The 18,034-nt window shown below is 26.9% G+C and overlaps 1 protein-coding gene across 2 annotated transcripts in view; it reads left to right on the top strand.

Moving 5' to 3' along the window:
• Nucleotides 1-12,825, top strand: part of LOC107437342 (putative uncharacterized protein DDB_G0282499) — a 63,638-nt gene extending 50,813 nt beyond the window's left edge. For both annotated transcript variants that reach the window (XM_016049308.3, XM_043040625.2), the window contains one exon: nt 66-12,825. In XM_016049308.3, coding sequence (XP_015904794.1) covers nt 66-178 — 113 coding nt within the window. In that variant the 3' untranslated portion in view covers nt 179-12,825. The remainder of the gene's footprint in view (nt 1-65) is intronic.
• The last annotated feature ends 5,209 nt before the right edge of the window (nt 12,826-18,034 follow it).

Below are 18,034 nucleotides of genomic sequence, written 5' to 3'. Positions count from 1 at the left end.
GTTTTTTCCTATTCATCATTTATTTTTATGATTAAAAAAAAAAAACATTTTTCTTTCTCTTACAGAATTTTTTATGGAACTGGATAAAGAATGTGGCTGCTTAAGTCTTCACAGCCCTTTCTCAGCTCTAGTTTATTATGTTCGCAAAGGGTTATATAAGTTAAAAGATGGTACATAGAAGTGTACTTTTGTAACCTTTTTTTAACTGATTCTTTTAAAAAATGCTCACCAAGAAAATCTTTGTAAAATGTCTTCTTTTCATTACATGAAACAAGTATGTAAATATTTATAAGCTGCACAATTATTTCATTATTAGAAAAGTAGAGGAGCTTTTATTATTAAATTCATCTTAATTTATTTATTATTATGGGTTGTTTAGTGGTATATTGTGTAAAATTAGAGAATGGGCTTGGTGTTGTGGTAGAGAAATGTTTTGCTTTTCTTATATTTAAAATTTTGATAAAGCTTGCATTCGTTTTTGTTTAAATATTATAGTTGTTTCAATAAAATCAGAAATGTGCATTACATTAATAAACTAATGTAAAGTTTTGTAAATACTTAAGTCATTAATGATTGATATAAAATATCTATTCTATTATATGTCAGAAACTTTTTAATATAAACCATTTGTTTACAAATAATTGCACAATCATTTATATATTTGTCTTAAATACTATTATTATTTTTTAAAAGTAGAGAATTACATTTACTTTATAGCATTTATTAATGAAACTTTGAGTAGGTAGTTTAATATCTAGCACATTAAAGCAGATAAAACTTGTAGTAAGTTATAAACTGTACAAAAGTTAATTATCTTCAAAAAATGCTACAAACATATAAATAACTTCAATATGTTAACAATGAAAATGTTGGGATTGCTTTGAAATATTTTCAAAGTTAGTGATAAAATTTTCTGTGCCATATGATTTTAAATGAGTGTAATGTTTTTCGATGTATTTCTTTTCCCAAAGTGTCATTCTTATAAATTAACTAAAGACTTTTGTTAATTCTTAAACAATCTTCAGGAATGTTATTATAATTTAATATTTTTTTATTTGAAGTAATTATTTCTTATAGTAGAGTCTTGATATTCTGAGGTGAGTATGACTTGGGTAACTTTTTAACATTTATTTTGTGATGAAGATAAAGACAGGGATAAAACCAACAAGGCCTTTCTATAAAATGTGTACAAATGTTACTCCTATTTTTTATCGATTTCTATAATTTATAGGTCTCCCATGCATTGCATTGCTTTGCTTTTATTGTGGCCTGGAATAAAGTATCTCATATTAAATATCATGAAAAATTTATATCAAAAAGTGCTTACTTTAGTGAAGTATAACTTATTTTTCACCAGTAATGTATTGATTTCATTCTATAAAAGGTCATATCTTCTAATGTTCCTAATAGATTTCCTTATATTTATGATGTTTTTAATGTTTGAACCTTACTAATGAGCAAGATTTTTTAACAGTTATTTGAAAATTATAAAATTTATGCTGTCTCAAGCTTGCTACCAATAATTTATCATTATTCAAATAAATGTATATCTTCCTTATTTTAAAGGGAGTCAGTAAAGTAAAAATAATCTCAAAATTTTGCATTCAAGCCTTGTAGATTTGTTGTTTTCACTAATTAATCATGCTTTTTCTGAAAAATATTTTCTTAAGTTAAAATACGTAATCTATTCACATATGTTAACTATCTTCAGCAGGTTCTGCTTGTAACCAGTAAAGTAAAAATGAATTTGGGAGGTTACTTATCTTTCAATGTTCATATTCAGTTTTTAACCTTTTGCGACATATATATATTTGAGAGAATGTTACTTCTCTGTATTATGACCTTTTATATGCAGTACTGTTATATGATACAAGAAATATTTAGTACTGTCACATGATTTAAGATGCATGCAAAAAATATAATGTTCAAAGAAAAGTGGTCATTTTATATGAAATGACCAACTTGCATCAAGGGAATAAATGGCAAATAAATCGGACAAAAAAATTTCTTGTCCTACTGTTAAAATTTAAACTAAAATATATAAACTGAAATAAATATGATATATAATAATAAATTAAAATGGATCTTAGTTTTTTCTTTTGTACTCAGTTTATCAAGACTCTGTAATGATTTGAGGGTATGCATATACTTCTAACTCATTTTTCATACTCCTCAAAAAATATTTAGAGAATTACTTTACAACTTTAGAAGTGTGTAGGTCATGTAAATTATTTTTGTGTAGGTCATGTCTTTACATATCAATAAAGTTTGAAGCTTTCAAGAGTTTGAGAAATTGGTAATAAATTCTGAACAAAAAAGAATGTTCTACAACAACCTATGCCAAATAATATAGCAATAAGCTTGTAACTTGGATCAATTACTATGGTTATTATATGCAATAACTTAACAAAATTTCGAAAACCTAGGTTAAATATTTATGAAGATATAGACATTTATATTAAAACCTAGTTTGTTTTGTTTTTTGCCTTACATTTTCTTACTATAATTATAGAAATATTCAATAAAATAAAGAAAAAAATTCTGTAGTAATGTTTAATTAATAATAAAAATATTTTAAAATTAGGAAAAAAAATTGTTTCAGAAGTTTCTAGCAATTTTCTAAGTAGCTTTTGTACTTTTTTTTAGGAAGCTCTAAATGATAGCTTTTCTAAAATTTTATTTTGTATAATATAACAAAATGTAATAACAAATAGTTTAAGGTAAGAAAACATGTGAAATGGAATTTACTTTAATTGGAGATGGTCTCATTTAATTCTGATATTTATCCTGAATCGTGTTCAATAGTACAAAATAAAATTTGGAGAAAACACCTTTCCATTCATACCTTTCTTTTCAAATTTATAAAAACTACTGAGGGAAATTGCTAGAGAAACTGAACTTCTTAAGTTTTAAGAATAGTCAAATCTGTTTTTTTTTTTTTCTTTTCTTTTTTTCCGCAAGTTACCTAATAGAATTCAGAATATAATTTATGAAAAATAAAATTTATATTTTCTTGGCATGCACAGTATGAAAGAATCACTTTAGAAGCTCATATTGTGCACAATTTTTATCACTTTTTTTAATGATATTTTTGTTATTAAAAAATTACTCTAAAATTTTTTTTTAATTTTATTTAATATTTCTGCAGTTACAGTAAGAAAACTAAAGGCAAAAATAGTTTTTTTATATAAAAATGTTGATGTCTTACAAAATTTTGCTCAGTTACTGCTCATATTTTAGCATAAGGTATTTAAAAACCCTCTTTTTTGTTCATAATTTATTGCCCTTCCCTCAAACCTCTGAAAGCTTTAAACATTGTTGATAGGTTTAAGAAATTGCATGACCTAAACACTTCTAAAGCTATCAGATAATTCTCTAAGTATTTCTTGAGAAATATGAAAAGATTAGTTAATTTCGAGATGTTTCCATAATTTTGTCCAACCCCTATTTATATATATATATATCTTTTAAACGTGTCCTGAATATAGATTATTTTGTATTTTCTGGTGGAATAATTGAATGTACTAATTAAATGAATTCTGAATTTTTAATGCTTTTTTTTTTTACATTTTCCTACGTTTTGAAACAGTAATTATTAATTACGTTTGAAGTTTCTTAAGATATTCATTTAATTTCCCATATTCCAAAGATGTAGTTTTATCGCTTTTTGCGGAATTTCGATCCTTTTCAATTAAATAAAGAGAAAAATAATGCTTTTTCAAGGAAAGTTCCCCTTCTTTGCTGTTCTGAAAAGATATTCATCTTTTTATGATTTGCTTTTGATTCGTATTCACACTGTTTTTAAAGAAAATCATGTATTGATATTTTTTATTAACCTTGACAATTATCTTTTGTACATAACTTTTTTTTGTATTTCAATTTTCAGCTATCTTAGTTTTTTTACCAAACTTATCCCTAGAATTTGTACTTGCTCATTATAAACTGAGAAAAAGATTATCTTTTATTTAGCTTAAGCAAAGTTTATAAAAACATATTTACCCTAATAATAATGCTAAGACCTACAAAATGAAAAACAAAATCCTAATATGACATTTTTAACTTTTGGAGTTATGTTTCTTTCCTACACCAAATGGTCTGTGTAACTCTTATTCATACTTCTGTTTTACAGTCTTTAAATCTAATCCAATTTTTTCGATGTGTTTTTGCAACATTTGCTTCCAATGCTATTTCATTAAAAGAATATAGCACAAATCTGGAGAAAAAATTTTTTTTACTCTTAAAGTGCAAATAAAAGTCTTATCTTGATAAATATGTGACATAATGTACTGAATTGAATGGAAAAAGGAAAGCTTACTGTATGATAAAGAAAAGCACATCAGTGCACACATCATACATCAAGTAACTGAGATAAAAGATGTTTAGTCTGATATTTTAATTTTAGGTTTTCATCATATTACAAATTCAACAATTTTAAAACATCAAATAAAATTTTCCTACACTATTATAAAATAATCATATAAAGAAATCTAAGAACTAATTAAACTAAAATATTTCTGGATATATATTTCTAAAATGTCAGACATCATATATTTCTTTTTATTAAACTTTTTGTTGTATCATTTTTGTGTATTGTAAGAGTCGAAAGACTCGAATGTTTCATATAATAAGTTTAAGAAAATGCAATATTTGTCTAATAATTATTTAAAGTCTTTATTGTTCATCTCCTTAAATTTAATTATTTTAGTGCTTAGCTACATTAACATTTAAGAGATAACTCCTTCATTACATTATGTACATTAAAAACATATTTTTTAATTATTCAAAACATAATTTTCATATTAAATCTAGATATTTTATAGATAGCTTTAAATTTGTTTTAAAATAAAATTATTACTAATCCAATTCTGTGTATGAATATATTTTTTCTCCATACACTTTTTTTTTTCAATTATTTAAATTATGTTTAGCTCATAACCTTTGTGCATAAAATTAAGGATTATTTCCTTATTACCATTGTGTCAAAAAAAATTATTTACATTTTCGTGACTGAAGCCTGAAATGTTATGTTAATCATGGAATCACCATTTATTTTAAATGTAAAATGCATTTGATTTGCAGTCAGCTCAAATACTCAAAAATCTGCAAAAGCTGATTGTTAAAATCCCAAAATTTATACAAGATGTTGATGCTCTACTTATTTTTTACTCTGCAAGTACACTTTTGTACTTTTTTGGTACTTCTTAACTGTACCATTTAAAAATACTAGTCATTAAACATTTCACATAAGTTTAGCTGTCCCACCTATTTTATGTGTATGTTATTTATGTTCAATTTTCTATTTATTGCATTTTCTTTGTGCTGATTCCTCTTATATATATACACAATTTATGTTTTATATTTGTTTTGTATTATATGTGATAGTTTTGTTGAAAATCTTTTGTTTGTAAAATGTGCTACCTGATTTTAAAATTAATTCTGTGATCCAATCAGTAATATCTGTTTTAGTACTACATATGTTGTATTTTGAGATATTTGAATATTTAAATATAGAATGGTTTGTAGTTGTGTATATATTTAACAATTTTCGATAAATGTGCAGCTAGCTGCCTTTAGTTTTAAGAATTTTGTAGATTATTATGTAGAAGGAAACGGTGCCTGTTATTGCTATCTTTGTGAAGTTGTGCATTTATATAAAATTCATACAGTCATACATCCATCATTACTGCATCTGTTTTCTAATCCTTGCATTGTTACTTAGCTTTAGAAAACTTTTAAGATAACAAAATGAATTTATTTAATTTTTATATAATTTATTATGTTTATTAAGAATAAAATTCACTATAAATATAATTAAAACTATTTTCTTAAATGTTTTTTACCGCTTCTGTAGTAATTAGCTCGCAAATTTAGTGTTGTATGCAGGAAGATAGTTAAATATTTTTTCTTTTGTAAATAATGCATTTGAATGAAATCTGCATTTCATTTTGGTTTTTAAAAGTGCTTTGCCATAAGTTTTTTAGCAAGATCAGTTTATTATTAAAAAAAATTTAAAAATTGTTCTTTCTTTTTTTTGTAATGTGTAGAAACTCAATTATTTTTGCTAGCCTTAAAAGTAACTGTGCCACTAAACATTTATTTTAATACTGCTTCATTGCTTTTACCAAACTTTGCAGTCTAAAATTTGCATGGTTAAAGTTTAAAAGTTGATCTTTTGTTATTTTTGGATAACAATTATTTTTTTTTTTTTAATCATAGGAAAGCTTTATAAAAATTGTATCATCGCATTATAAGCATAAAAGATCAATTAAACAATTAGTGCATATTTAATGGATTTGTAATTAGCAAACCACACACAATCTTGACGGTATTCAAAAATTCTTTTATAATATAATTCTATTCTTTTATAATATTCTATTCTTTTAAAAAAAATTCTATTCTTTTATAATATAATATAAATATCAGCATGTATAATTTAAGTATAAGTTTTATATATCTTTAGTAACTTATATAGATTCTCACATTCTTATAATTGATCCATTGTTCATCTTCTATCTATATGGGCTTGAAATATGGTATCTCCTCATAGCATTTATTGTATGAATCACAAATAAAAGTATGTTTCAGGCTAATTTTACCTGTTAACTTCTAGGGAACCCTGTAACAAAATTGTTTACGTAGCTAAAATTCAAAACATGTTTATGGATGAGAGATTTTGATGTTTTTTAGCATTTCTGCTCATATGTCTTAGAGCCTGAGTTCTCCTTGGTCAGAGTATTCAATCTCCCTCTGTGTTAGCAGACTTATGTATTCTTGATTTCAAATTAACAACTTTAAGCATACCTGACCCTACACATTTTACTGCAGCACCTTTTTCATAAGCAGTTCATCCCTTGTTTGTTGCTTGTCTAACATTATTGCTCTTAGTTTACTTCAATATGCACTATGTGACCAAAAATATCTAAACACACAGTATTACAGAGATTCACTCAGAGACTCCAAAGGGGTATATTATGATGTTCACCTTTTTGTATCAGTTACAGTCTGCACCCATCTGGGGCAACTTTCCACCAGGTTTTGATAGGTGGCCATGGGAATAAACTTCCTGACATCCATCATAGCTCACAGTGAGGACGATCAATTTAATTGGCTACGTAATCGGCATTCTAATTCGTCTTAAAGGTGGTACTCATGAGGCCAGTTTTTGAGTACCCATTTTGTTAAACCATAGTTGCACAGGTTTCGACCTATCTATGGAGCAGTTATCTTGCTTGAAAAGAAATGGGCCTTGTTTGAAATATCTGATTTCAATCATTGTGATACATTCATTCTTGTGCTTACATGTTATCTACCAAATATTAGCAGAAACTTCAAAGACAACCCACTAATTTCTGAGACTACTGGTTATATAATAATTTTGAATCAGTTTAATGTCAGTTACATTTATATACACAAACTTTTATTTTTGCTGATAGTAGGGTATTCAATAAATTTTCAAACTTGATATTATGAAATCACCCTGATGAACTTTTTATTTAATGATCAAATATTTACTTGCTAAGCTAAATAGCAATTTTCATCTGTTATAAATTTTTCTTAATCTGATCATTTTCATTTCCAAAATGTATTGATTAGTCAATTGTATAACTTTTTTAAAAAAATGATTAAATATAAAAACATACTTTTTTTTAATTTTCTGTTCTATTTCAGTGTTTTTAAATTCAGGGGTAGACCTAATTTTCTAAAAATGATATCCGAAACTTAAGCAATAGAGTGACAAACATTTTTTGCTTCATATTGTTTTAATTGCAATGCAAAAAATTAAAATTTATTGTATCAGTTTCTTTCAAAGATTTGTTGAAAAAAATCTGTAAATCGAATGTTTCGTACCTTTTAAAAAAATTGCATGTTTGAAATTATATCAAATTTATTAAAAATTTTTACAAATAATTTTAATTTATCATTTTTTTTATTTTCACTGGAAGTGTATAATTTAAGCATGCTTAAGTATTGGTAAAATATTTCTTAATTCAAAATTTGGTCCATGCTTAATTTTTTTTGCATTTATGATTTACTGTCTTTCTTTAAATGTTTTTCCTGCTCTCCTTTCCAATTTAAAATACATCTATTTTTATATCATTATTTAAATAATTTTATACCAGTCACTTTTAAAATTAGTTTTATGGTACAAACAGTCGTTGCTATAAAAATTTCTTACAATATTTTTACATGTTAGGTAAATCTTCATTCGGTGTACTTTTCACAAAACTCGTCTACAGAAAATGTTATTCATAATGATCAGATAAAATATTAGCTGTTTAATTTTGAGTCTGGTATTTTTTCTTTGATTACGTACTTTTTTTTTTAACTAATGCTATGTTAGTTTTAAATTATGTTAATATTGTGTTAGGTTTGTTTTTTTGAATTATACTTAATACTAAAATGAAAGCCTTTTTTTTTTTAATGTTACTATGTTATGCTCTTAACTATTTATTTTTCTTTAAATCTACTTAAGTCTTTTATCTACTGCAAATTTATTTGCTAATGTGGCTTAGCTATATATTAATATATAGTTCAGTAAAACTTTATCTTGACCTTTATATACCCTATTAACAAGCTGCATACTCTATTCATTAGAAAACAGTTACTAAAAATTTTAATTCAATAAAAGCATGAATGGGATAGGTACTAGTGGTATAGATAGAATTCAAATATGGTGTTGTATGTTAATTTAAAATCTGTTTTTCTCTTGTATATTTTTCCTTATATATGCTTTATATCTCAATGTAAACATTAATAATTTATTAATAATACTCCCAGAATGATGGGGATTGTATTTAATCATTTTTTAAGATATTAACAATTAATTAATGTATGTTAATAATCCATATATCATACATAAATAAATTAATGCATATTATAAAAAGAGCTGTTACATCCTAAGTAAATTTCGTGTAACTTAATTTTTCCTCCTATGCTGAAAAAGTTAAACAATAAAAATTGTTAATTATTTTCTTGGTCTTAAAAGGTAACATAAAAAGTTTGTTGATTTCCATACTAAGTAGTATGAATGTTTACAAGTTACTTTTATCTAGTTATAAATTGTAGCTAGATTTCATTTTTGGAAGTGTTGGAAACCTGTGTATTCATAAAAAATTTTTGTTCATAGTTAAAGACTCAAATCATACTGCAGCATTATTTATTATTATAATTTAACTTTTAATATTGCTTAATTTTTTTGGCTTTTTACCTATTTGGTTACTGTTATTTTACAATGTGTGAACTTTTTTTTGTACATAAAGTCTTTTTAACTGAATGCTGGCTGCTCAAAAATTATTTCTGCTTAAAGTTTGAAATTTTTGACAAATCATTCAATTCATTGTTCAATTTAAATCACAGTAGTGTTATCAGTATGTAAGATTAGATCAAAAGAGCTTTTTTAATATCTGAAAAATGATATGGAAAAAAGTAATATTTTTTTTATGTTTTAGCTCTTAACTTGTTGATTTATTGAAATATATTTTTAAAAAGTATAATTAAAATTATTTGTACTTCATTTTTGTTAATAGAATTAGTTTATGTGTTTGTTAACTACAGTTGATATTCATTTATAATATTGAATGTACAAGTATTATACCGGTGTTATTGGAGTAGTTATATGTAATCCATTGATCGAGTAATTATGTCAACTATAGTGGGTGATCATTGTACTTAATATTTTAATCAATTTGTATTTGACTTTTGAATTGATATAATCTATCATTGTGCTCAAATGTTTATTTTCCTGTTGCAAAATAATGTAGTTTTTGTTATTAATTTGAAATAAACTTTGGCAATGAGATTTCATCGTGAGCATCACAGTCCTCCAATTTTTAAGGAAGGCAAAATTAAAATATTCTAAATTTTGCATATAAACGAATCAAAAAAATTTTCTTCTATATAACTTGTCTGAGTTTAAATCGATAAGAATTCATTAAAATGTTCTTTTTTTTCTGAAATATGCAAGGAGGCATATAGACAACTTGACATTAACTACATATTGCATAGTCTAATCTTTTTTAATGTGATATTTTACAAAATAATAACTAGAAAAATATTGAATTCGGCACTTCATTATTTTATATTTGTCCTACTCTGGCACCTAATGTTTAGTACGCTAATCATTTTGGATTCAAAGATTTGTAGGTAACTTTCTGCAATTGATCTGCTTCAAGAAAGCACTTTTCTGCTAGGGGAACAGAATAATTTGTTTACAGAATTCACATCCTTTACTTCTAAAACGACATAATTTTTGAAAGCTCTTAATACTCCTTGTAAAGCATTCTAGTTGTAATTTTTTTTTACTAATTAGACAATAATTAGCTTTTTAGCTCTATAGTTTGCCTTAAATTTATAGTGTTTTTTAATTGTATATTCACATATAATTTGAGAAGGTGAATATTCTATGTTAATTAGGTTTTCTTGCCATTAGTTCATGTTATTTCAATTTATACTTATCTTCTGTGATCCTTATTTTCCTAATTGGACTCTAGCTAATTATAATTAATATGCATCAGAAACGGTTAACACGGTCACATTTTTTTCTTTTAAAATTGAAGCTATCAATGTTCTGTATTTATTTGATGTATTTTACATATTCATGTAATAAAACAGTCTCTCAATTTTCTTTAAAACAGTTCTCAAAAAATTAGCAAAAAAAAATTCTTAATGTATAATGTTCTTTTCTTCAAGTAACTTGATATCATTACATTTTCATGCTCTAAATAACTCATATATAAATTTTTTAATTAGTTATGCACGCTTTCAATTGTGTTCTAATTTATTTTGTTTTTATGTTTGTATAATTAACACCTAAGCTAAATAAAACTGTGTGTAAATTTATTGCACTGATATTGTTCTATACAATTAATTTTTTGCTTTAACTATTTTAGGTGTAATAGTAAAATAGTTCATTGTTTCATGACCTTCCTTTCCTTTTTGTTTAGATAGCATAATTAGCCTTCTTTTTTTTTCTAGAAGTATTGCATTATTTGTCAGAAAGTGTAGTGTGTATCTGTGTGCAATTTTTCTATATTCTATCTAATTAAATGAGTTATCCGTACTTCTTGAATCCAAATCTCTAAGTAAATATCTAGTGTTTCTTAAAAAATTTCTTGTTCAAGTGTAGCTTGAGACTGTATTTTTTTGTTGTAAGACCCGATCTTTCTGAAGTGAAGAGGTGACACAATTTGCATACTTTTAAAACTGATTTACTATATAGAATTTTATAACTTATGAAAAGTTATAGTGTGTATAAAAAATCTCAGTATTATTAGCTTTAAAAATATGTTAGCTTTAAAATTGTGCTAGTTTCAAAATTAGTAAGTATATCTTTGTGACATAATGAACTAACAAATTTCCAAATCTGTTAAATATGCAAATTAACGTTTTCAACTTTACTTCAGATTTAAAACATACTCATCATTGGTAGTGCCAAGTTCTTAGACCTTCCACAAAACATATTAAAGTGCACTTTTCAATCTTCTTGGAGTGTCGATCATTACTCTGCTTTACTGGCCCATGATAATATACACTGTGCTTCATTATTTTTTATTTAGTTTGTCTGATATTCAAATATCTAAATATTTATTTAACACATTGAATGTTTTTTGTTTTGTTTTTTCATCAATACTTCTGCAGTATCAATTTCTGCCATTTTTTTAATATATTATATTTTTTTTATTAAATTTCTTTTCATTTATTAATTTATTTTTGCTTTTTTTTCTGGTCAAGAGGAAAGGCCTGTCAAATTTGAATAGTTCATCACACTTTTTTTTTAGTCTAAAGTACATGATAATCATAATTAAATTGTTTCCTTTGTTACTGCTAAAATTTCAGAATTGGTGCCAAGATTTTACTGAATTTTTATCTTGCATAAGGAAGCATAAAGTTTTATGTACCTAATGAAAATATTTTGTTTAAAATATCTCCATCTGTGTATCAAGATCTTTCTGCACAGTAGACTGAAATGTTATAAGTCTTTAAGTCTTGTTTTCAGCCTCGTCTTATTTTTATTTGTGTGTTGTTATGGCTAACAATAACTTCAAGAGAATTAGGGAATAAAAGAAAAATCCATGCAGATTGTAGCTAAGGTGAATCTGTTACTAGAATTATTTATTTCATAATATTAGTTTTATTTTAATAACTTTCTGAAATGGCTAATTTTCTTTAATACAGCTCATTGTTTCCCAGAAATAAATGTTAAGTCAAAATGTGAGAAAAATTTTGCTTATTAATAATCATAATGTAATTGGATTTCTTATCTATTTAAAAACATTTTTTTACTCAAATTATTTGAGCATAAACAATGACCATTTGTCTGTGCCAATATACACACTCTTATTATTGAGACTCAATATTACTAACTGAAATACTTCTTTTTCCAGTTAGGGATCGTGAATAACATATTTAAATACCTACAGTGCTTTAATCTATGGCTTTAATTTAAGCAAAAACATGTTTTGTGTTAAAGCAGTAAGCAGATTTCAAAGTAACACTATGAACACTGTTTAAAAAAACTTCTAATTTATCATGAATAAGAAATTTTGATTTCTAGATTTATCAACTGTTTAAAATATTCTCATGTCATGTCTAGAAAGCACACAACAATTGTTGCCTTACATGTGAAATAATTTTAATGGACTCTTAATATCTTAAGAATATTTTCTCAATGTAAATGTAAAACAAAATTGTTCCTGGTCAGCATTAGTAAATACAACCAAACGGATCATGTATTATATGATGATTTTATATTTAAAAGTACAACTGATTTGTTATGCTATTGTACTTTATGTATAAACATTTTATAATAAAGAAGTTTTCCAAAAAGGCTTTTCCTTTAATTTTGCCGAATATTGTACACATTATATAGTCTTTTGTTTTTTTATGCATGTTACATAATTCATTTTTGTGCTCTTGGATGCAAGAATTAACTGAGACACATATTTTTTATCATTTTAAATTTCATGTTTATGTCAAACTTCATTCCTTTCTGTGAGTTTTACCAATTACTTAAAACTCTTGAATGATGATTTTATGAAGACAAACCAACTGGCTGCCAAAAGCAAAACAACTTGGGGTTTGTGAGTCTTTGCTTAATTTTTACCCCCTCTGATTTGCCTTTTAAATATGTAATGACATTTTTTGTAATCTATTAAAGTAGATTGAATAGATAGATTCTAGCATACAATGAAATCTAAGTAAAGGCTAACAATAACAGGACTTGGAGGATTCCACCTAGTCATGATTGGTATCAACAAAATAGTCCTGGAGCTAAAAGGTGATTGGAAACTGCAGACAGCTATCACAAGACTAATCAGTGGTCATACCTGCAGACTAACATTTGTTCAGGGTCAAAAGACTTCCCCTGTATGCTTAAAATGTAATGTGCACCAGGCTACACCTGATCATTTGCTGTCCTGTATGGGACTGGAGAAGAATTTTATCTTGGAGGGTACGGCGAAGGTATATGATTTTCTGTCGGTGAACGGTCTTCTGGACTTGGTCTAGCCTTGTTCTGGGCCAAGTGGAATAAGTAACAACAACAGCAGATGATTGATGCCGACTGAGTTGTATAGTGGTCAGGAAGCTTATCTCTAATCAGAAAGGTTCTGGATTCGAATCCCGGATAAGGCATGGGTGTTCTTTCGTTCTCCTCTCTTTACTATCCGTCCAGGGGCATGGCAACCATATATTTTTGAGGGGGAGAATTCCCATTTTACCAAATGAAATTTTCAATGTGACCGAATCATAAATAAACGCGAGCAAATATACTTACTTACTATAAACAGACAATTTGAGATGCTCTAAATCACTTTTTTCGATGAAACTAAATAAATTAATCTTACTGGAATAAAAAAGCAGGATTTGTGTGATATCAAAAAATATTTGGAAGAGTAAATATGAATATCATTATAAGCTGAATAAATTAAGCTCAAAATTGAACTTGACTTTCATCCATCTAGCTTTTAAAGGTGTCCAATTTTTAAATAATTCATGAGTGTAGCTTTTCTGTAATATCTTTTTCACAAAAAATAAGCATTCAACTGTTTAATCTGTCGTCACTCATTGTTGAACGAATAACGTTCTTTACAAATTTGAGTTTGCTAAAAGATCTCCCATCTTTAGCAGTAATTACAGGAGCTGTTAATACCAAACGACGCAGTTTATTTGCTGAAGTAAGTTATTTTTTGTTGTTTTCAGATTTTAAGACATCACGCAAATACATTCATTTCCTATTTAGCCTGCAAGGAATGTATCCACTTTCAATTCAAGGAAAAATTGTTTCACTCTCTCAATAGTCTCTAAATTTATTGTTTTTTATCCAGGAGCAACTTAAAAAGTTCCAACAGTAGCCTCACGACACTTATGCACGATTTTAGATTTTCCTTCATAAAATTTAAAGCAGAATCTAAAAATAAATGGAAATGATGCCTGTAAAAAGTTGTCAAATCTAAGGTTGTTTGATTATCCCTATTTTTATTCAGATACAATGGAGTTTCTCTACTTCGAGCACAAGCTTGAAAATTTTCCACTAGATTCTCGCTAGAATTTAAAAATAAATAATTTTTTTAATTGAATTTTTTAAAATTTATTAACTTGACAGACAGTCAAATTCGAAAAAATTAGGTAGAAAGCCGTTATCTTTGATAAAATAAAGTATACATGAGGATGCATTTCATTAACTTCAATAAAGTAAACTACTTTATTGCTAATATTTTTACAGTGTTTCGTTTTTCCACCAATTCATAGCTGTTTAAGCGATTTTACACTTAATTATTCTGGTCAATAAATGAAATAATTAACCACTTGATAAATAATAAAGAGGAATAAATAAATTCGTAAAGTCAAATAAATATAATTTATCATTTTTCTATGGACCAATTCCGTTTTTTCAATGGTAGCAAAGATCGTTTATTAATATTTTAATGAATTAGAATTAAAAAAACTTTATTCCACCACTACTGTTAAATATTTTAACTGTTAAGATCAGATAGAGAAATGGTCATGCTCGAAAATCCTTATCAAGTTTTAATAAGAATTCTATTTTTTTTTTTTTAGAAAAATCGGCTTTAGTTGGCTGCCACTGACAAATGTATTTCGCTTAAATGTTAAAAGGTAATGTAAAAAGTACCAAATATACTAATATAGATATAAAATATTATATTAATATATTTGGTAATTATTAAAACTGCTCCAATGCTAAAAAATTTCAATACCGATACTTTGGAAATAAGTGTTTTATATCCCCTCGAAAGGAATATGCATCGGAGAATATTACTTGAAAGTAGAAAATTTTGATTGTCATGAGTCCACCGGGAGCAGTAGCATCATGCCAAGTGATGCTAAATATATTTTATCTTTATTCTAATGGGATAAACTACAAAAAAAGAAATTTTTCTTAATTTTTAACGTAAAACCACTTAGTAAAAGCAATAAATAATATTAAATAAAAGAATAGAAATTATTTTAGCTATATTAGTTGAAAAATTTAGTAAAAGAACCAGGTGAGTGACATTTTCAGATCAAAAAAAAAGTTGTATCCGAACTATTTTATTAGAAGATGAGACTAATTATTCTTTGCTTTATTTTATTTACCACTGCCTAATTTGATATAAAAATCATACAAGCATACTAAGAACTACTGTGGATTAGTTATGTTAAGATTAAAGTGAAGGCAAAAACAGATTCTGTTACATTAAACATACCCATATTGATGCAACCACTTAATGTTATTTTCTCTGATTCATTAATTCTTCTAAAAATATCACTTACCTGGTTCTTCCATCAAACTCTTTAATTTTGTCATATATGCCTTTCAGTATATAGAGCATGATTTCGTAGTGTTTCTCTGTACTAATTTATTGATTCTTTAACTTTTTTTATTCACCCCGTGCGAAGAACGGGTATTCAGCTAGTAACAGGATAAAATAAGAAAGTAAAATTGAAACTATTTTTTCCAAGTTACCTTTAGTAATTCGCTTTTTGAATTGATCCTTACTTTTTTTTCTTTTCGCTGCATCGAAAGAATTTGAATTTGTCCCCAATAGTTTAATTGACACGCTGTTTACTTTTCAAACAAAGTTTTTCATGCTTTCTTTTGTAATCACAATCAAAAATACTTATAAAAATCAAGCGTTCAATTTTGTATAGTTTACGCAGTCTTTTCATTTTAAAATCCTATCTATATATTTTAAAACTAAGATAAATTCCTGGAAAAATTATACAAGTTGATATCTATTTAAACTTTATTTATTTCTACTACAATACCAATTCTCTGTCACATTTTGATTTAAATGTAAAAAAGGAAATAGATTTGTTGGAGACACGAAAATAGCGTAATGAATACATGACGCCAATCTTATTTTTCAATGGTATGTAAAATAAAATAAAGCTAAATAAATTACAAATACGAATTTCACAAATGTTTTCTAAAAATACGAAAAAAAGAAGAGCGAGAGAAAATGAAATTTCACAAATTTGTCGAATGGTTATTGACAAATGATGAAAATTTTTGGGAGGTCACTAGGACCTCCTATCCCGGCGCCCCTGTATCTGTCCGTATTGTGGGAGCTATGTTGGCCCACCTAATATTGTGCCTCTGAAAGAGTGGCTAACAAATCTACCCGAATGACAAAATTCAATATCCGTCTGGACATTGGAAGTAAAAAGTATAAGATCGATAAACCACATTTACTTTAGAAGTGTAAACAATGAAAATTCCATTTAAGAAATTTCTATTACTAACCAAGAACTGTAAACTTCCTACTTTGTTTAGTTATTTACTGACAGATTACAATTTCAAAATCTAAGCCGTAATTCGACGTCGCATAATGGTTATTAGTGCTGAAGCCATCTTTTTTTAATATGATTTGATTTATTGAAATTACATACATTTGCTGACTTGTGTGCTCAATATAGGCTTATAAGTCATTGTCAAGTAGAAAATACAGATAGAACAATTCAGAGAAAGACATCACAAAGAATACATCCAGGGTTACGGCGGGATTCGAACCCGCTACCTCCACGCTTAACAGAGCGTTTGGACCGGCGATACCGCTCGGCCAGGGAGGCCCCTTTTAATATGATGAAATTACATTTTCGTTACATGAAAGTTGTTTATTTTTTGTGTGTTAAGTGGTCATTAGGGTTCTATCTCAAATTACAGCACGTGAAGATTAATGTAATAAACAAAAAGATAGGTTTGTTTGCAGGAGGAAACAGGAGTTGAAAGAAGATTTTTATAAATACATGCAAGTGTCAACCTCCTATTAACTTGCATGTATTTTATTTTCTTACATTTTACAGCTTTATCAAAAAAACGCCAATAAATCTAATATTTGAAGAGTTATAATAGTTATTGCTTTGAAAAGCTTTCGTTCTTGTAAATAATTCCTGTTTAAACGCCTGCTATACACTGCTGTATAGAATGGCAACGTATTACACTGAATCAACTTCCCCCAAAATCAAGTATGTAGGGTTACTGGTTTAAAAATTATGAGAATGTGGCGTAACTACCACTACAATTATTAAACATCAATTCACTAGTATATAAGACTTGCTAACTCGATTTAACCTGTGGTACTTCTTGATGAAAGAAGTTTGGCATTGTCGATAACTCTTGTCCCCGCAAGAGTTATATGAATGAAAATTATAATTTTTGGCTTATACCCTTTTACGCATAAAACTCTTATACATTCGATTCTATAAACTATTTAATTTTATTGGGTTCGGCATAAAGAAATATGTAAATGCCTCACTTCTCTTGATTACAGTGTATGACAAGTAAATAGGTATAAGTCAAAAACGAATCCGCCTTCTGCTATTATAAAACCGGCCATCTTCAAAACAGTAATATTTTTTGCAACACTTAACAAAAATGAGCTGAGAGCCAAAACACTTAGAGTTAAGAAGCTTTAACGCAATTTGTTTTAAAGAGACGTGGTGACGTAGGAGATAAAGAACTAGCCTTTCCAGTGAGATGCCCCCAGTTCGAATCTCAGTGATGACTAGTCGATACGAATTTCGCACCCGACTC

The sequence above is a fragment of the Parasteatoda tepidariorum genome, chromosome X1 (genome assembly GCF_043381705.1).
Source record: "Parasteatoda tepidariorum isolate YZ-2023 chromosome X1, CAS_Ptep_4.0, whole genome shotgun sequence".
Classification (NCBI taxonomy): Eukaryota; Metazoa; Arthropoda; class Arachnida; order Araneae; family Theridiidae; genus Parasteatoda; species Parasteatoda tepidariorum.
This window is presented reverse-complemented; position numbering and strand designations above follow the sequence as displayed.